The 21618-nt window shown below is 45.9% G+C and overlaps 1 protein-coding gene across 1 annotated transcript in view; it reads right to left on the reverse strand.

Annotated features, from left to right (window-relative positions):
* Positions 1–1275: 1275 nt before the first annotated feature.
* The window catches only part of LOC103811669 (axin-1-like), a 36037-nt gene continuing 15694 nt past the window's right edge, over positions 1276–21618 (reverse strand). Inside the window, exon 2 of the mRNA XM_009084657.1 lies at positions 1276–1420. Coding sequence (XP_009082905.1) covers positions 1276–1420 — 145 coding nt within the window. The remainder of the gene's footprint in view (positions 1421–21618) is intronic.

The raw sequence follows: 21618 nt of genomic DNA on the forward strand, positions 1-21618 counted from the left end.
AGAGCACTCCTCCATATAAATTGATGAATATGAAGAGTTGCAGAAGGATGTGGCAGAGGAGCTGGATTTGTATCAAATGGAGCCTTTAATTACAGCCCTCTCCAGCGTTCTGTCCCAGGGGCATCCTCCTCCTCCCAGGCCCTTTGGCCAAGGTCTGCCTCCTCCATTTTGCAAGGTGACAGGGATAAGGTGCAAGGAGCTGGTGTCAAGGTGCAGAATGGACTCACAGCTGCCTCTGGACAGCCCCAAGGGCCCAGGGAGCCAGAGACAAGCACACTAGTGGCTCACACAGAGCAACCACCACGGACACAGAAACCCCCTGACCATGTCATGCACTCACCAGCTCACTGTATGAACTGAGGGCAGGTGGGGAACTGCTGCAACACCCATTAACAACAACTATGGCACAGGCTGGGAGATTTCTCCAACAAGGTCTGACAGCTCCTGTCATTCAGTGACACTAAACGAGCCTCTTGGAGGACTCTGTGTTTACAGCATTGCCATTAATAAAACCCTCTCCTAATTCTGTAAACTTGTCATCTTTCGCCTGAAGAATCAAAGGGTTTCTACTCTACAGAAAGACACTTTGCATTTGCACTACTAAAAGAACAGACCAAACAGTGAATATTTTCCCCTCAATCCCTTTTTTCCATCAGAGATGCAGTCACAACAAAATCTCATAACCCCTTTTTTATCTTTTCCCAGACCATCTTGAAGGAAGGCATCCTGTGGGTGAGATACAAGGTGCTGTCATGAGGGGCAGGTCTGGACACAATCCTGTGCCATGTGCTCTGGGATGACCCTGCTTGAACAGGGAGGCTGGACCAGCTGGCCCACTGTAGTCCCTTCCAACCTTACCCGTTCTGTGATTCTGTGAGTTTGAGAGCACAAAACTTCGAGAGAAGTACCCAGGTGAGTAGAAAGCTCTGTCCAACACTCAGAAGATACTGTATCTCAAACCACTTACTACAAAGCCATCCAACACTGCCAATGCTTCCTGCACTCGCAAGAAACACTGCAAGAACTCCAACCAAGCATATCTATTTTAGTTCATTCAAAGTATTTCACACTGCAAATGTTCCCAAGACTGGCAAGGCGGAGTACCCTGCACAGTGACAAAACAACCCCGACTGGAGAGAGAAAATTATCATGACCATGGTCTAGTAAGACATTCCCCCCAGCCCCAGTTGTGGCAAAGCCTCCCCCACACCAACACAGCAGCAGCACCACCTCAGGAGACACAAACATGGAACTGTCCCATCAGCCTGGGGTTACTTACACGCTGCTGTCTGTCAGCGACATGGTGTCGGCGTCGCTGGACATGCTCTGCTGCTCGCTGTCGTTGGCACTGGTCGCCGGTGCCAGAGCATAGCCCGTGTTGACATAGTAAGGGTTAACAGGCTCTCTCCACGACCCATGCCTGTGAGAAAAACAAGAGTCAAATTAGAAGGCCACAACCTTGACCATACTCTGTATCACATCTCTGTATCAGAGAGTCCTTCTGCCTGGAGCCCCAGCAGCGGTGACAGGCTACAGAACAAGCTGTGCTCACACCAAGCTGCACTGATAGAGCCACCAACAATTTGACTCATGACTGGAGGAGAAAGGGAATTCATGGAGTTATGAAGAGGTAAAGAAGTGAGGGAACAAGACTTTATGGAAGAAGTCCAGTTTCCATCAGGATTTATGGTGTCCACGGGCTAACTGCTTACCAGCCATTCCATGAGCACCTGAAAGCAATACCTAGATAGTAAGACAGCATTTTTCTTAGTCAAGACAGGCTTCTACCCTGCCAACAGGGAAGGGTGTGTAGCACAGCTCGCCCATTCTATGCTTGCTTTCACATCTCTCTTTACTCGAACATGTTTGCTGAGGGAGGGAGGTGAAGCAAGAGCAGCTGTTGCTCACAACAGAGTACCTAAATCCGACCTTCAGTGTCATGCACGGGTACATCAGACACTTGCAAATCCCACCAGGAAGGACCATCTAATCACACTGGCTTTTCCAATGTGCCCATGGATCTATGGAGGCTAGTTTGTACACAACTAATGCCTTGTCCTGCAGACAGGTTATTCAAGTACACGTGCAGGTCTCCTCCTTCTCTTTAGCAGAATGCCAGGCAGAGAGGCAGCCTGTGTGAGCTCACCTGGGGAGCGTGTTCCTTGCTCAGCAGGAGACCTGCATTAACGGTGAAGCAGCCTGTGAACCCAGGAGACGAGCTCCTTTTCACCTTGACACTGCCACTGGCATAGAAAAGCTACTGCTGCCAACGTGCCTCCAGCTCTGCTACACCACAGGACAGACAGGCCACGCAGGCATCTTGTTCTCACTCCAAGTCATTCTGCAGTTTGCCAGAAGGAGGAACAAGCTGAAACATTCACACCAACACCGCATCCTTTACTCCCTTGCTCTCCCTGCCTGCCCCTCTGCCTGAAGAGCAGCATTTGTAAGGTATCTTGATGAATTCCTGGGTTTTCCAAGCTCTGTTACCAGCTCTGAAAATCAGAGTCCTGTTTTAGTTTGGATCACAAAGATCATCATCATGGTCTTTTCTTTAGTAACTCAGTAACCAGCACCTGGTTGCTGTGGTTTGCAATGGACCTTGAGCAAACATCTCCATGGAGGACACACTGGCAACATGTGCTTCCCCATCAGGCCATGGAAAGCGTTTCTGGCTGTACTGTGGTCAAAGTCCTACAGACAAAAGAAAACAGCCCCTGCCCTGATGAGTTTACATTTAGATAAGACAAGGAAAGCCATGAGAAATACACAGATGGAGGGACCAGAGGTGAGGAAGACACCAGCAAAGGGAAAGGCTGGCAGTTTGTGCAATTTGTACATCGTGTAAATGCAGGGCAGCCACTACACAAACTGGGACTGGCAGAGAGCCCAGTTAAGGTGGAGGTTTTCAGAATGTTGTATGTGTAATATAGCTCTTGGTGTACCAGGATAGAAGCATTACCAAATTATTTTCCAATCTGAATTGGGCAGGGCTACAGCCTTCAGCTAACACACCACTCACCTAGCTCCTATTCACCTGCCCTTCAGCCCCTCGACACACAACCTGTTTTCCTAGTGATACAAGGACTCACAGATGTTCACTGGTCACTAAGAAAAATCCTATTGTTTCAGGCCCACTGTGGGGTCAGTAAGGCACAAATTACTCTCCTCACAAAGAGAAAACTAGTATTTTGTTTGCCACAAACCAACCAAAACATCAAGCTATTTCTCCTCAGATGAAGCTCAGTATAGTTGTAAAGAGCATTCAAACCTGAGCCAGCTGAGGCTTTTCACAACTGTTTGAGGAACAGGGAGCCTTGGGACGTTTCTCCATGCTCAGGTGCAACACAGAGTCAGCTGGGGACGAACACTTACAGCACCTTGGGATGGTGAGTCACCACGGACACTTTCTAACACACAAACTTTCTGTCTGTCACAGCCAATGTGCACTGGAGCGACTTTACTTCAGTATTCCATCAGATTTCAGAACAGCTTTCTAGGGCAAACACTGGAAATAATTTGAACAAGTTCACCCTAAAAAGCAAGGTATAATAAGTGCAAACCTCACCAGCCTCCTTCACCAGTTCTCCCTGCGTGGAACGGTCAGTTCTGAACATTAAAGGAGTGCTCTGCAGTGCAACCCTCCTGTCAAATCTGACATGACAGCTGTGTGATGGAGGCTGAGACAACCTCTTAAATTGAGGCAGGAATGATGGCTAGCTCAGGCCTTCCCTGCGGGCAAAGAGAAGGATGCTTTTTGGACAACCCAATTAAAACAGAGCACCAACTTCTAGTGGACCTTCTTCCAGGACTCTCTGGAAGAGGCATGGATTATTCTAGCACTATATTAAGCACTATCATATATAGAATAAAATGCACAGCTCAATCCATTTCTCCTTTGAATCTGCTGACACAAAGACAGAGCAGCAGAGAGTATATGAGGAGGTTGTTGGGTGTGGAACTGGGATGGCTGAAGGAACCAAGAGAGAGCAGACAGGTGCTGGGTGGCTCCTGGTCACTCCAGAGGAGTCAGGATGGATGGGCTCTCTCCCAACACTTCCTGGCTGTGGGCTTCCTACTGAGGATGCAGGTTTGGTCACAACTGTTGTATTTAGCTAAAATTACACACTTAAGCATGTGTACAACAGGGATTACTTCCATTTTAGCTCTGCCTCTAACACACCAATGCAAATGTAAACTTTTGGTAAGCGTAAGGAGATGGAAAGGGTATAGGATTTCAAAGCAATCATAACAGGTTACATTACTTTTGAGGAATCCATCTGTATTCAATCCTTCTACTAATGTTCCCTCTCCCTGACAACTCTCTTCAGCTGGCTCGTATCACTATTTGAATGTTTTGTGCAGTGCCTCTGAAGAACGCTTTCAACATCTATTAGGAGGAAAACATTAAAGGAACATGGAGTATAACAAAAAAACCTGGTCACTTCTGATCTGGGAGGGGAGGCTGCTTTAAAAGGGATTCAGGCACTCTCAGAGCGATCTGAAATGTCAGCTAAAAACCTCACATAGCGAGCTCTGTGCGCTGATAAGGGCGATAAAAGGAAAGGTGAGCATTTAAAGTTAGACTTCACAAAAATTCCTGCAGACTTCCAGCATTTCATTTTATGTTTTAAGACAGAAAGAGCAACGAACGTTTTTGAAAGGAACACAGAGCATTTCACACGCCGCAGAAATGAAGCTGCTCGTCTCTTCTGCAGCTCTCAGTTGCTCAACCCTCAAAATAATCACACAGGGAACAATTATAACAGAGATCACAGCGACCCGAGTAAGTCAGCCTGACCAGCTGCCTTTCCTTTGCATAAAGCCCTCCACTGATCACTGTACATTCTGGGCCAAAACTGCTGCAGAAAACCAGCAAGCATCTCCCTAGGGCTTCCTTCTACCTGTTCAGGGTTTATTTTGCATGTTGCCTTGGCTGCATCCTATACCCAAATCTCTCACTCCTCTGACCTAGACCAGCATGTAGCACTCTGGACATTACTGCCATCACATACTGGAGCTTCAACATGAGGGAGAAGAGAGTGAGGTCCTCTTTGGTTCTCCTGTCCTATCTGGAGTTTCCACTGCATCCTGAGTCCCTCAGGGCATCCTTTTCCTTGCAGCCCCAGTCTCCCTCACACAGCTTCACCTGATGGCTATTTCACTTTCAAATCAAAGATGCAAAGTCCCTAATTTTTGCCAAACGTGCTACTCTTTGTTCTATGCAAAAACCCATGGGGTTGGCATGCTCTGGGGAAGAACTGCATCACCTTCAGCATCCACAGTGGGAAGAAGATCTCACCGACCCTGCCTGCAGTGCCAAATCCACATGGCACTCCCTTCAGTTCTCACACTTACATCCCTCCTTCACTGATCTTATTCAAGCATGGGAAAAAAATCCACTAAGGCAAGAAGGAAACTTCCTTGAAGATGAAAAGCCTCTAGGCAACTAATTTCTGTAGAATTTAAATTTCCGCTGAAGGGAAGAGGTTGCACAATGCTCTGTTGGCAGATCTGAGATTCATGGTCTTCCCAAGCCTGTTAGCAGTTCCAGTGTGGCTGGAGCAACTCCCAGTTTAACAGGGAAGCTGATCAATCCACCAGTTTTCATTGCTACCATCTTCTCCAGCTCCAGCACTGAATCCTTATGACACTGACATTTTCTGGAAGAAAAGTTTTGCTCAAAAGAATTGAAGCTGTGATAGAACCCAGGCAAGCTGGCAGTCCTCCTCTTGCAAGGGTCCCTCACCTGCCTGACCCTGAGGTAAGGGCATCTCCAAACTTCCTGGTGGCATGGGAGGTACCTCCAAACCCCTGCACTACCAATAAAGCAGCTGTTTGGGACACAAGATTTGTAAACCCAAGAGATTAAAGACTCATGAAGCTGATAAACACAAAACCCCAATGCATTCTGCCTAAACAGCTCTTCCAGGAGATTTCCTCCCATGACATAGTCTGAACCTTTGGTTACCACAGTTTCAGTGAGCAGCTTGTTTTTAACGTGGGAGAAATCCCATTTTATAGACAGCTCAAGCCTCTGTGCTCCCATCCTGCTTCTCTACACTAACTTCTGACAACTTAGCTCAAACTGTTACAGTCCTCTGTTTCTGCAGATGACTATTTCCAGCACTAAGTACTACTCTTATTCAGTGTCTCCAGTCATTTTGCTTTCATGATTGGAGGATGTACTCTAATGCTCAGACATCCTTGCAGCTCATTATTTTGACATGTCCTATTTATTCAGTGTGAAATAAATAATTTTCCCATTAAAAAAGTTATGTACTTCCATCCAAGAAACAAAAAAAAACCTTCCAAAAATGACAGGTCGCTGAGTTTCCAGCTGGTCAGACACTATCAGTGCTCTCTTAACTTCCCATACTCACATCTACCAACAAGCAGGTGACTGACACATCCTTCACGCAGTTCCACATTTCATTATCACAACCAGTCACTCAAATTAAAAGCTGCACATGTTAGCTCATGATGTAGGAGCCGAAGCAAATCCCTTCAGCCTATCTAAATAGCACGTGCTGACAAGGGTGTCCGAGCGGCAGGGTCACCTTTAAACAGGGGATTAGAACAGCATCCACCACAGAGTCTGACTTACAAGATTACATTAATCCATCACCTGAACAGAAAAGTCTCTGTTTCCAATCCATGGTACCAACAACCATTCCACAGTACTGGGTATAAAACTATTAGAAATGTCCCAAAGCATGCACAGCGTTCCTCGATCCATCATCAACAGGAACATTCTGGAGACAAGAACAAAAAGCCTATGAAGACACAAAGCTGAAAACCTTTACTCCTGAGTGCATTTAACCTGCACTATAGACACAAAGTCTGTTCAAGAGGTTAAAATTGGGGATTTAGCTGATGATTTGATTGCAGATTGCTAGGGTTGCACCACTTAAAACTCTTCCCAATTACTCTGGGTGTAGGCGCTGCTGCGCATCTCAACTTTATCACTGCCAATGTCAAGCTAATCACATGTGTTCTAGGCAAGGGCAGCTTCTTCAAAGATCACATCAATTCTGGACAAGTTAATCTGTTCTTTGAGGTCTCCAGATGGCTCTTGCCAAGAAAGTTCACTTCCAGCCCTGCAGCCGGCGAGCGCAGCGGCCCCGGCACTCTGCAGAGCATTACAAAGGAACCAGATCAAAGTTGTGTCTTACAAAAAAATGAAATCTGAAGTTTGAAAAGCAACAGCAGCCTGTCACTTGTAGGCTTAAAGACGACTTCTGCATGCTCCAGCTATCAGGGAATTTATGATTACAGTCTGGCTTTCAAAGCTGATGAAAAACCTGACGCTCTTTAGCGCTTCTTGCCTTTGCAAATCTGTATCTTCCTCCATGCGTATTCATCCTCCCACGCTGGAGGAAGAAAGGAAATAAATAAAAATGTAACTAAAAGTACAGATAAGGGCTCTTTTCCTCTTTTCTTCTAAGGCATTCAATTCCATTTTAGGACTACGCAGAGATTATTTCATGGGGAGCTTCAGCAGTTATTGTGAAGTATTAAAGCACAGCTACAAAAGATAAATCCAAGATCTACCAGTCTGAGTTTCCAGTTTCTCACTTTTTTCATTTACCAAGGACATGCTACTTCTCAGGCAAGACTAAGGTACAGAGGACACATTAATTGCAAACAGTAATTTAGATCACAGGATACAGCAAGGTGGGGCAGAAAAGTGGTTTAGAACTTGTCAGAATCTAGGAAGGAAGCTGAAATACAGGAAATAAAATGTTTGCCTTAGGAGGCAAATAAATACCTGATAGGCTAAATATTGTGGCGGTATTGCCCTATCGCCTCCCTAACCTTCTTAGGAAAGGTTTTCAGACAACAGTATGAAACCACCGTGTTCCAAGGAAACTGCAGAACAAGTCCCTCAGGATTTCATCTGACTGAGCACCTCGGAACCAGCCTGGCCAGCCCCTCCTTCCCCACGGAGGAGAGACTGTGCTCACTCACTGGATTTTGTCCACTAGTTACAGATTTAAAATCAAAACTGTACAAACCCAATTTCAACAAGCAATAAAGTCAAATCCTTCCTAAAAGCAGTGCACTTCACAAACCTCATTTATTTAATAGCTCAAAAGCACAAGAAATTCATTACAATAAAGAAGAAAATATGGGTAACACAATGTCTGCAAGTCAGTTAACAGGACACTTGGACGATCTTCCGGAGAAAAAGTGAATGTTGCAGAACATTTTGTTCCATATCTAACAATAACAGGTATCTGCCTAGATTAATTTCAATTTACTAGTCTGAATTTAAACCATAACACAGTAGGTTTTGATTGTTTTTTTTTAAAAAAATGATGACACAATTCACATGAATCTTTATCCAACATGAAAGGCTGAGGACACTTGGACGATCTTCCGGAGAAAAAGTGAATGTTGCAGAACATTTTGTTCCATATCTAACAATAACAGGTATCTGCCTAGATTAATTTCAATTTACTAGTCTGAATTTAAACCATAACACAGTAGGTTTTGATTGTTTTTTTTTAAAAAAATGATGACACAATTCACATGAATCTTTATCCAACATGAAAGGCTGATATAAAATAAAATAGTTTTCTATAATGTTGAATCTTTATCCAACATGAAAGGCTGATATAAAATAGGGATGTTTTCTATAAAACATACAGGATATTTGGCTGCATTAATTGTGACTGAACAAGAGCCTCACTGCTTTTGGAGGTTGATAGGCAAGAGCTTTCCACTCTGCTAACTGGCTTCTTAGACTGAAATGACATCTATGTTTAATACAATGATTTTATATATATCCATATACATGTGTGGTTAAGTGGATGAACACACAGAGCAGTTGTTTCAGACAGCATGTATCAGAGCCAGCTCCCAGCTCTCTGCTTTCCTTTGTAACTGCCCCAAGAAAATTTGGGCTGGTGGAGTGGGGAAATGCTGTGCAAAAAGAGCTATGGGGGTCTCTGCATGGGCTTCTCTACTCCTGGTTTCCCTTCCCTAGGAAGGCAGGCAGGACAGCCAGGAGATGTACAGGAGGCTCAGAGGGAACAGTTCTTCCCGGGTGGAGCCAGACAACTACCATGTCACAGTTGTAATACCACCAGTGACCCTCCCAGAGTTCAGAGCCCTCTGTGTCACCCCAAATGAGTGCCCATCCATCTGCCCCTCTGCAGCCCAGGGTGCTGCTCCCTCTGCAGAGGAACATGCAGCCTCTCCCATCGTTCTGGCCATGGCCTGGCTGTGCAGACACCCACACAAAGCTGCTTCCAGCCCAGAGCAGCCCCTGGCCCGCACGGCCAGGGCCTTGGCAGAACAAATCACTTCCAAATGCCTGGCTCTGAGGCACAGGGAGAGAGGGAAGTGCAGGTTTGTACCTGGGTCTGTTCACAACCTACAGAAGGCAGCAGCTCTGCTCAAAAAAACACCACTGCCTGCAAACTATCAAATTAATCCCAGGATTTCAACAGCTTTTCTTCATTATTTTTTGTCTCAACCGAACCACAAATTTACTTAATGACTAAACCAGGCGAGTGAGCACTTTGTTTTCCAGACAGCAGGAACGTTTCTAACGGGATCCAGGTTTTCAGAACACACGTTTACCTAACGTCAGGCAAGGGAGAGGTTCCACTGCCGAGATGTGTTTGATGCTTTTTTTAACCTCCCCAAACCTGCCAGCACCGTGGTTGGGGCATCTCCGAGCCCTGAGCCCGAGGAGAGGCGCTGAGAGGGGTGAGGAGGAATACAATAAGAACACTGTGTTCCAGGAATGATTGAATAAAGGCAAGAGCTTTTGGCCAGCAGGATCCAACGCTGTAACTCCGTCTGCCGCTTTTCTTCTCTGTCTGAAGCAGCGTTGTTTGTCCACGCTTCTCTGAAATGGAAAGTATTTCCTCTTGCTTGCTCGTTCCAAGGAAAGATCTGAGGAGGCCTGGTATAACCAGGCAGAACTGGGGATTCTCCAGTGACTCGACTCCTCTTTGCCAAAATTTCTGCTCCACAAGAAAGGACTTACAAGAAAGAAATTACGAGCAGATTTCTCCACGAGCTCAGTAATTTAAGACTAGGGCCTGCAGAATGAGTAAGTTTTTGGATGGAAACAAAGCATCCAGTTTTGGCCAGTGGCTCCAGATCATTCCCTTCCTTCCTACATGCCTACAGAGCCTCTGGAGCATTCAAAAACGTGGGACTGGGCAGGGACAACTACAGGTACACGGATTACGTTGGGGAATGAGAGTCACTGGAACCCAAGGGCTAAATAACACCACAGGCGCTTAGTCCTTCCTTGGATCACTGAAGCTTTTCAGGATGGCATCAACCCAGCAACCCCAAGCAATCCATTGCTGTTTTGCTCTAAGGGATAAATTTCTCAATACTTCAGTCACAACAGTGGTGCTGCTGACAGCTGAAATGAAAGGGGGAGATGCACAACTCAGGGGAGCTCTGCTTTACAAAGACAACTTGCAGTGTTGGCATTAAGCTGCTTGCCTGCACCACTAGGCCACTGGACATGCTAGCCTCGCTCGAATCCTTATCGAAACAATGGCATGGAACATGATCCACATTACCAATTTACTGCCAGCAAACTTGGTATTTTAACGAGATTACAAATTTGGGTGGCAGAAGAAACCAGCTGATGCGATATTTTGAACACCTATGAAGAACCTGACTTAACGCCTCAAACCCACCCAGGTTTGTCCCTGACGGCCTTTGACAAAGCCCTGCTAATGATGAGGTGGGTAGCAATAATCCTGCACAAAATAAAGGACTTCATTTCACTGATTAAGGTCTGGCTCACAAGGCACATGAAGAGAAGGGGTCTGCCTCCAAGCAGAGTCACTCACTGGTGTCTCAGCTCCTACAGAAATGATCCAAGAAACTTCCCCCATTGAACAAGAACCTTTGAGGTGACTGAACTCTGACCTCAGCTGGTAACAAAACCAAAAACATGGAGGGCTGGCAAGACCTGGCAGAGATAAAGCTGAGAGTCAGGATTTAATAGTGCTCCCAGAGGGGAGATTCAGCTGATTAGAAACATCCTAATCTTCTCTCTCAGTGTATATTAAAGGTCAAGAAGTGGGATCAGATATTGGCAGCACATGAAAAAACAACTCAGTCAAGCAAAAGACCCTCACAAAGACATTTCATACCTTCACATTAAAAATTCCTACAAAGCCCTTATTTAACTTTACTTCTATCTAGGGAACACATTTAAGTTTAAAGTCAAGAGACCATTAGATCGGGACAGAAAAGAAGTGCCACTGCAGAAGACTTCTCTCTCCAATCAGTACTTTATAATGAGCAAGAGTTCATAAGCATCAGTTGACTGCAACCACGACAGATAAGTAGGTCTCAGAAGTACAGCACCATGAAACAGAGCTTCTCTAGCAGCCCTCTGGAGTCTCCCAGGCTCCCCAAACGGGGTCATTAAAGGATACTTGTTGGATCATGTTAACAAACGACAGGCTGTATCAACAACAAAACATTGGCAAGCTGCAAAAAGCTTTTAAACTTGCTCTATTATTTATTGCTCAGCTCTGAAGAGATGTCAGCATCACAGCAAAAGCATAAATCCTAACTCGGTCTCCTGGTCTCTACTGGGAGCTCATAATCTGACATTCCCTGCCCAGCTCAAGCCAACCTGGTCAATATAACGCAGGGGTTGGGGCAGGAGGAGGGTGGACTGAGTCATGTTGTCCTTCTGACAAGGCCCATTAGAGGTTGAGAGCAATGACAGATCCTCAGAAGAACTGAAATAACAACCACCAGAAGGAAAGTACCACACAGAAACTGTGTCTAAAGGAGACAGATGCTGTTAAAAAGGATCTTTCCTTTTCTACAGATACTTATTTTCTTCCTCTTTTAAGAGTTTAGCAGACTAACAGCAAATAACTTCTGCTGTCCACAGAAAACAGGCATACAGAAGGAAGTCAGTCTTGTGAAGCTGCCATCCTTTTAAATAAAGATTAAAGCAACTTTTCCTTAGATGGTGAAAATCAAGTATTCTTTCACAGCCCTAGTTTTGGGACAGTCACCAAACCCTGCATCTCCAGCCAGACCTGGAAGCCAAACCATCAATTGCTGCATCGAGGTCACACAAAGTCGTATTTAAAAAGGATGAATGAAATCAGCCGATTCAGCTTCTCATTCCTTGTGGCTGTTCTTTTACAAATGGAACTAAATTTGGTGGCTGATTGGCACATCAAGAGCAAAGAATTCAGCAGTGAGAAAGATGGAGACCAGCACCCAACAGCAGCCAGCACAGGTGGGTCAGCACTCCCTGTTACTGCAAGCACCTTGAACTGTACCTAGAAGGACCAAGCTGGGCATGCTCTGCTCCTGAAGGTGACACATGTCCAGAGGCATTCACTAAATAATCCAAGGTGCAAGAACTAGTTCACCTCATTGAAAAGGGTACTAAAAAGCAGAGAAAAACAGCTAAAAGAGGCAGGGAAGGGGAAACTAAAAATAAAAGAGTAGATCACAAACTGCACAGGAGCTCACAATGTCCTTCCTGGGAAACAGCAATACCAGAAGGTCCAGCAAAACTCCAGACCACAGGGGAGATGGAACACTTTTAACTGTGGTGCAAGAGTGTTAGGGTAGTGTTTGGGAGGCTTATACATGCAGTCCATCCCGTTCCAAGGTTTGGCCACTGCTCAGGCAAATCCTGTGCCTGTTATTACTTGAGGCACCTCACAGCAAGTGAAACTTGACTTCAAGAACTGTGCTGGGGTTTGTTGTTATTTTTGCCTTATAGATTTCCCCTGGTTTGGTTCTCATCCATTAGAACAGGCAGATATATGGGCTTTTACCTTTATTACACAAATTCCACGGGATCTTTTCATCTGGTGTGCATTACTGAGGGGATACGTATGAAGCACCATGCCCATTTACAGTGCTGTAAAGGAGCTGTTTGAACTCTGGTTCCATTTCTATGTATCTTTATACAGTTCTAACCAGTTGATGGTTCCATATAGGAAAAATAAGTGACAGTGCAAGCAATGTGCTTTTTGTTCTAAATAGATCAGCCACTGTTCAGATAAAAGATGACTGTACTTGGGGTTTTAACCTCAGTTTCTCAAAGACAGGAGGCTAAGGGATCAAACTCTGTCTGTTTCCATTGATGTCTTTACTCCCTCCAGAAATTCTGAGTACAAGGTACTTGCTGACACCCAACCAAATTCAACAGGGGAGGGAGGCCCCAAACACACTGTGATAATAAGAGAAAATGGGGAGGTGTAGAGAGGCTCTTAAGTGCTCTGAATAAGGGATCTTAGCAGAAAACCTACATGGAGGGAAGATCTTACAATCAAGTGCTCCAGCTCCAGCTGACACCTTCCCAGACACCGAAGTCAGCACAGGTCCACTGCAAAAGTCAGATTTTGGGAACCCCAGTGGTGTAAGTAACACAAATATGCCTCACTACTTTAGATGCTTTCTCCTTAAGACAGCAGGGAAAAGCAATCTACAATTTTGAAAAAAGTTGTCTTCTACTCACCTCTCTTGTGTTCTTGTATCACACTATCTGTTACTGATCCTGCACTCCTCTCTGCAGAACTTCATCTGCTCAGGGCACAGGATAAATGGATTGAGATCTTTATTTTCCCCTCTTTGTACTTTTACATCACCTAAATCCCGTGCTGAATGCAGCTATTCACTTTGTTGGAGATTCCTCTCTGGCAATTTTCGCAAGTGAATCTTGTATTTATTTGTGCTGCTATTCTGGAGGAAGGAAAAGCCATTATCCTCTTATGTACAGAAAGCCAACCGCAACGTTGAAATTGTCAAAACTTCCCCCACACGTGTCTGCCCAATTTGAAATGCTTTGGGCCTAATACTCAGCATTTTTTTAAGCCTTCTGCCTTGATGCACACTCAGCACATCAGTAAGTCTGATCTGGGTCTTAAATTGCAGACAGAAAGCTGAAGCATGCACGACTCTCTCCCAGGGAGAAGAGCTGCCTTCCAGCACGGCTCCACAGAAACCAGCACAGAAGCACCTCTGCTTTCCTGCTTGCATCTTCTGTCTCTTCCACTGCAAGGCCTTGAATGATGCAACAGGTCAAGCAGGTGCCCTGTGCACTTTCCTTCCTGCCTGCTCTGTTGGCTCCTCCAGGACTAGCCATCCCATGCACACAACAAGCAAAATAGATAAAGGAAGAGACTCTCTGATCATACATCAACAAGTAGAGAATGTTATGAAACACCATGTGATTGCACCAGGCTTACACTGTTCCATGTCTACATGGGCAAATGTCCTCAGCCCCTCTCTTGGATCAGCTACATGGGCTCACCATGCAGTCAGGGGCAGCTCACAGCCCTCCCCTCGGGGCAAACAGGGATTCTCTCCTCTAACCTGCCATTCTTCAGGGATTCTCTCCTCTAACCTGCCATCCATTTGCACAAAAGGGAATTTTACCCCATTATCAGAACTGAGTGAGCTGTGTGGGTCACCAGTGTCTTCCTTCAGCCTAACAGGCTCGAACTAAGGCTGAGCAGGCTGTTTCAGCTACAGCACCTGAAAACTCTAGAAAGCATTGGAAAAATCCTTTCCAGTTTCAATACCCTCATACAGCCTCATCTTTTGCTAGCTCCCAACGACACCTGCTCAGTCTTGGAGGAGCTCACCTTCCTCACCTCCTGCCTGCTACTGCCTAGAAAGCCTTTTATTCTGCTGGAGTGCTGGAGATTCCACAGTCAGCAGCAACAGGAATTGCTCTGGAGTCTTAGCCATGAGCACCATCACAGCAAACATACTTTTCAGATACTCTAACTGCCAAAATTTTTAACCATCTACTATAGAGCTTATGCCATTGTCACAAGCTTATCATTCAGTCACATTGGATGGACTCTCACATAGCAAAATGCACAGTCAGGCTGCCAGGGTCCCTCCCACCTCCAGCAACCCACTTGCCAAACAATACACCCCTGCTTCAAAGTGGGAAAACTGGAAGGTTCTCAATATAAAGTAAATTGAAAGACTTTGACATGAGCAAAACAATGTAATTTCCTCCCCCTCTGTTTTTACTAAAATTTGCCAAAATAATTCAGCCTTAGGCAGAATCTCGGCATGGAAGAACACCAAACAGCACAGCCTGATAAAGATATCAGCAACTACAACAAAGTTTTATATAATGGGAGATGTTGGGCAACCATGACTACAGCCCTTACTGCCAGCTCTGCCTAGGGAGTAAATGAGTGATATTTTAACATGGCTATTAACCCCCTCTCCAAAAGTATGGGCGAGTGTGTAACATGAGTCATAATATCCTTGGCATCCATTTGGATCGCAGAGTTGATGAAAGCACCCGAACCCGTGTGTGAAACCTGTAGATGACTTAATCACAACATGCAGGAGCTTGTGACACTGATGCCTGAGCCTGCACATCTGCAGCTGCAGTGCTGAGACGCCTGTGTGACACGACACAGCGGCAGAGCCATTTGGCTCCCGAGCTTTGCTGACAGTACCTTGTCACATTCAGGAAAGAGAGAACAGTATTTGCCAGCATTTTTTTATCCTAGGAGGGATCTTTCTGGGCTATGTGTATATCCACAGTGTGATGTAAAACTCACACCGTGAATAAGGCAGTTTCTATTAAAGAGGACACCAAGGACCATGATTTGATCAGCACGAGAGGATGTGTTGGTGATCATAAGACCCTAGAAAATCTTGTCTGATCCTGATCAGCACCACTTTTCCAAGTGACAAGAACTAGCAGGACAAGGACACCTGCCTGGCTGAGCAGCAGTAAGAATGGTCTCTTCAAACAGAAGTCCAAAATGCATGGAACTTTTAGCTCAGAGCAAGGAAAGATTTTGACCCAGTTTCAGATTTTAAGTCCATCTCCTAAACAAAAGCAGCTGAAATTTAAATGAGCCAATTCTGCAGATCATTATGTTGCTATTACACAATTCCTTCTAATCCCTGAAGTGTGGAAGATGTGCCAACGCCAACCCAGGCACATCTTTGTCATTTCAGCTGGACTTCCATCCTTTCCACTAAAGATTTCATTCTGCTAAACCATTCTTGACAAATGCCAACCACTAAAATCTCCCAAATATTTATTGTAATTTCTTTGGCCACACTATCACAAGTGCCTAAATTCCCCTTCTCAGTTGGAGAGCTATCTAGACCAGAGGTCTCCAAATCTTTCAGCCAAATAAACATCACAAAGGCTCATAAGCCCCTATGAGTAGTAAGGGAGAGATTGTTTGTGCCACAAAAGGAACAAAAATGACCAGCCATCCCCTGCTGGCTATTCTCCTCTCCTAAGAACTTGGTCTAATCCCCTCTACCCTAGAGTCCTTAAAAAACAATGTGCCAAGGAAAGGGAGTAACTGTTATGCATACTGATTCCCCCCAGCTTGGATGTGGCTCGTGGAGAACCACTGCCAGCCAACTGCTAAGAGCAGCCCCCTCTGAGATGCTGTGCTAAGGCAGAGGTTGCTTTTCATCCCTCCATCTTAGGGACTGCCCAAAGAAACCGCTGGGCTGGCTGCAGCTCTCCTGGGATCGTGCAACAGCAGAGCTCTGTCCACATCATCCTTGGGTCTCCTAAGCCCAGCAGATAAAAGGGCTGTAGAGCCTGCAGCCACTCTCAAACCCTCCCTGAGACAGCCTGAGAACCAACTCAGGTTTGTCCAAGCATTCTGGGGAGAAGAGACTGCAGTTCAAGGAGCACATTCCCATTTCTCTTCCGACGGCTGCTAACACAGCACCCTTTAGGTGAGGAGGTACACACACTCACTGACCAGCCATGCAGGGAGCAAGTCCCTGAGGTACCAAGGGAAAGGGGGAAGGTGAGTCAGAAACACAGGTGTATGGCCACCCCTGTGCGCTCCAGCTTGCCGAGGCCAACCCTGGAAGTCCTGCAGTCTCTAAAAGAAGCCAGAGTTGAGAAGGTAACATTATAAACCTATAAAATAAGGCTTTACTGCTGCTGACGAGCTGGGACACGCAGAACATGTGTTGCAGGGAACATAGCACGATTTTATTAGCAAACACAAAGCCATTCATGCAGAGTGGCCCAAATGGGGTGGGTTGAATTAGGAGAACAATAGCAGTTCATCAGATGGCCCTTTCCTTCACGTATGTCTTCAACTTATTGCACTAGCAAATACTTAAAACAACTTGGAAATATATTTTCATCTGAAGAGCCCCACATTATTAACACATTAGATGAAAATCAAAATAATTGAGGACATAACCTATTCCTGATGTTAAAATGACTAAATCTAAAGCACCAGCACTTAGCCAGGCTCCTCCTTGTGGAAACTCACTTGTGATCAAGTGACTGTTTGCCCGATTTAGCCCAAGCCAGAGCTTTGCGGCTCTCCTGAGACTAAATGGGACAGTCTCCCAGCACTGAACACTGCCTGACTGTGTGGGTCACAGGAGAGCTCTGCACCCCTTGAGTTGTCCAGGGAAAGATGTGCTCAGGCTCAGACCAATCTGAAAGCAAAAAAAAACCCACCTCATTGCATCAGAGGCTAATGCTGACCATGCTTCAAATTTGATCATGGATTCCAGTTCTCCAAAGAACAAAACAATAGACACCAAAGAGGAAAAGTGGAAACTGCTGCTTAGGGAAGCTTGCCATGACATGCTGGCTGGAATTGTGCTGGGACTAAATCCTGCTGCAGCCAGGCTGGGGCTCAGCACGCCAAGGCAGCCCACGGGAAAGACAAGGCTGCCTTCCCCCTTTGGAGCTGCCTGCTGGCCCATCTGCCTCCCTCCCTGTTCCATCTCCAGCTCTCCTTGCAGTGCACAGTCGATGCACAGTATTTGTGCTGCTCACTCACCCCAGGGTGGGAGGGATGAGAAGAGCTGGGACAGCCTGGAGATGGGTTTAGGAAGGGGAGACTTCAGAAGTACACAGCAGGCTCCAGCTCTGCCTGTCCTTGCAATGGGCACCCCTGCAGTGACTTAAGGATCTAGAGTTGCCTCGCTCTTGTTTTACGCCTAACCATCTCTAAGACTTGTGTTCTGCAAAACAACAAGGTAGGTGAGCAGAGATACTGCTGGTTTAAGAACAGTCTGCCCACTCTTCATGGCTTAAATTACAGATTGGCCACAGAACACCAGTACAAATGATAAGGCAACATCGCCCTGGTTTAACCTTTGTCAAAGAATTCCTAATCTTCTCCAAGATTAGACTTTTGTTCTTCTTAACTGCCAGCCCAACGCGCCAGCTAGACTGTGGGGGGCCAGGCCCACAAACACAAATTAATTACATCAGCTGTAATTCACACCTCTGGATGCTTTTGAAGCCACTGGTTAAGTGCTTTTGCATAAGGCAGTTGGTGGGCAAAAAAAAAATCTAGTAGTGTATCACATTGAACTACAGATTTCTGTTGTGGGAAGAGCATTACACAGGTTAAACCCTGATATCCCAACCAGTGAATTCAAACGCAGTTTGTCTCAGCGCAGGTCTGTGTCTATCAACTTGCAGAATCCAACCAGACACCTCTAAGATCTGCAACAGAAGCAATGAAATGACTATAAAGAGAGCTCAACTCATCATTCCATCAGTTCACACCCCAAAATTCAGTCCCTGTCCCCTACAAGGGCTCAGAGACACAGGAGCTTCCCAGCTACCGCTGGGGATTGCACCTGCCCACCATCCAAAACACCAAAACAAAGCGGAAACGTCTCCAAAGATGTACTGGCCCTAAGTTCATCCTGCTGGAAGGGCACATCAGAAATGCCCGTGGCTTTCTGCTTCCCAGTAAATAGGGTGGCAGGGGCAGGATGGGGTGGAGGAACACAAATTTAAGCCATTTTTTCAAGTTTAGTATTCCTACAGCAACCACACACTGCACAAGAACAATGTCCAATCCAATCAGAAAATTTAAAAAACAACTCAACACTCAGGACTAATTGCTTAAGATAAAAACACCCCTTATCTCCCCAATGATTTTCCCTGACCCTTTGATGCATGGCAGTTCTCCTCGGAATAAAAACGTGAGCTATTTACACAGGGTGGGATTTTCATGAGGGCCTGTATGTGTGTCAAGGCAAGGTCAGTAAGGAGAGAGGAATTCTTTTTTTATTTTTTAAGGCCAAGGGCTACAGCTTGGAAAAGCCAGCAAGGAAACTTCCAGGTCCTCAGATTACCCTCTTGCTCCACAAGAGAAGCAAGAAACCGAAAGTCAAACACAGGCTAAGAACAAATGTTCCAAGTTAAATAGGTTAATCAATTAGATAATTGGAGTGAAAATGCTGCTCAGTGCCCCTGAAGAGGCCAGGAGAGGTTAGCAGGGAGAGATGGGGCAAAGCTGCAGAGAGGACAGCTGTCCTCCACAAAGCACTAAGGTTATGTGGTGGGGAAGTAGTAACACATGTCAGAAAATAAACATCTTTTCTTGAATTTGGGATTTTTAGGATCAAGCAGAGAAATGCAGCTCCCAATCCTATCTCCAGAGGCATCTCCTGGGCCTCCATGTGAATTGGAGTTGCACCTCAGTGCTGGTCCCCCAAAAATGCATCATTTGCATTCTGGAGCAACAGCCAGGTGGGTCCCTGTGCTTCCTCCAGACCTTCCAAAACCAAGCTGCTTTTGACAGAGGGGTTGCAGAGCAGATGGCAAAGCCCTCCACGTGTGCAGGGATCCTGAAGCACCAAGCCTGGGCAAGGATGGAGACCACCTCTCCCACAGCCCCTGCCTGTGGACCACCACAGCTAGAACAACGTGGTGATGCCGACACAAGGCCAAGCTCTTTCTTTGCACAGCCTGGAAAGAATCTCAGCAATGTCAACGACGGCAGTCTCCCTGCCTGACAGTCTCCCTGCCTGCCATCTCCCGTGGATTTTCAGCCTGGCTCCTCAGGCTGCCGAATGCCTATGCGATACCCCTGATGAGTGAGGTATTCCAAACATTTGCAGACAGTGTTGTTGTGTGTGGAGGTAGAGTTGGGTGTGAAGAAAGCATTTGTTGAGTTAACTCTGTTTTACTCGGAGAGTGGAACAAATTTCATCACCCCCTACAAGTCCATTCTGTTTTCTATTTATACCGCAGCCATTTGGTGCAGGACTCAGGAGCAGCAGGAACAGGTGATGTAATGCCCTGTGCAAACAGCATTCTGTTCATACAGTGGGAAAATAAAGTGCATTCTCTTGGTTTCTTTGATCACACTTAAAACAATCAGATTAGAAGTCACAGATAACCCAATACATGCTGGAGATGAAAGGACTCTGGAGAAATAAATCACCCAAAGTTAGATATTAAGCAAGATTTCTCTCTCAACAATCAACTTATCTGCGGAGAGAGGAGGAATGACCATGTGGTTTCAAAATCCTGCCAGGCATTTTATTTATTTTTATAATACCATAAAGCTACTCCACCCACTTTTTCAGAATGAACGTTGCATTACACAACACATCAAAGGGACTTTATGGCCTAAATTAAGCAATAAAATAGTTGAGATTGTGCGTTATGCTGAAAATTGGTCTGCTCCTGGGGCCTGGAGATGGGAGGCCAACACTGCGTGTGCAGAGCACCTGAAGAAAGCTGGGGCAGCATGGCCTGAGGTATCAAAGTGTGTGGCTCTTGCATTTAATAGCCCAGAGGGAAGTTTGAGGCCATCAGTGCCCAGGGGATAGTACCAACCCAAGGCATGACTTGGGATAGCAGAACTGGGATATAACACGATACGGTCCTTCATGCCCATGACCTTTAAGGCTTGGTTTACAGGCAAAGCTCTGTTGGGAGCTGTAGGCTTCATGGATGTGGTTCCCCACCTTTGAGCACAAGCCATGCTCTGGGAAAGGAGATAGGAAACCCAGGGGAAAGGTGTTGGTGAGTCTGCAGCACTTCCTATCATCTGGCCATCTCCTGCCTCTCGATCCACATGACACAAAAAACAGAATGAACTAAAGCCTCTCTTGAAATGTTTTCTGGCTTGTGTGCATTTTGAACTGAGAAATAAGCAAAAGTTGGCATACCTAAGACTGGTGTGTTGGTGCTACGTGTTTATTTTCCAGCTCTGCCTCATGCCCTTACACAGAGAGGTGAGAAATGAGTGTATCAAGAGAGGAGAAAGCTGGCAGGTCCTATTGCTCCAGAGCAGAGACTAAACAGAGTTTCCACTGGAGCAGCTTGGGAGGGAGAAGCAAAGTCAACTTGCAATGACACATGAGCTGGTGGGTCCCATGCACCCCAGTGTGTGCCTGTCTTTCCCTCCTGCTCTCAAAACAGGGTTCAAAAAAAAAACTTAATTAATTTGGGCCCTATCATGATTTTCTGTGGCCTGACTCATAGCGTTTGATCTCCCAGGGCTGGTGAGAGGTGTTTCAGCCTGCCCTCGGAGCCCCCGGCGCTCCAGCCAAGCACCAACAATGACTAGACAGACTTGAGCGCCACTCCTTCCATCTATCAATAGAGTCACTGTTGGGCAAGCTGACTCACTGCTTTCCCTGAGAACTGTTCGGCACCGGTTCACCATCAAAAGGGCAAAAATAAAACTAAATAATCCTATGTTTGCGGAGACTTTAGCTTAGCAAGGAGACAGGTTTTATTTTAAGGTTTGTTTTTAGGAGGTTCCTCCAAGGAAGTTTGTGCTGCTGCTTTTGTGTGGCAGAATTGGCCAGGAGCTCCTGAAGGACACACTCACGTGGCTTTTGCTACTG

The sequence above is a fragment of the Acanthisitta chloris genome, unplaced genomic scaffold (assembly GCF_000695815.1).
Source record: "Acanthisitta chloris isolate BGI_N310 unplaced genomic scaffold, ASM69581v1 scaffold44421, whole genome shotgun sequence".
NCBI lineage: Eukaryota > Metazoa > Chordata > Aves > Passeriformes > Acanthisittidae > Acanthisitta > Acanthisitta chloris.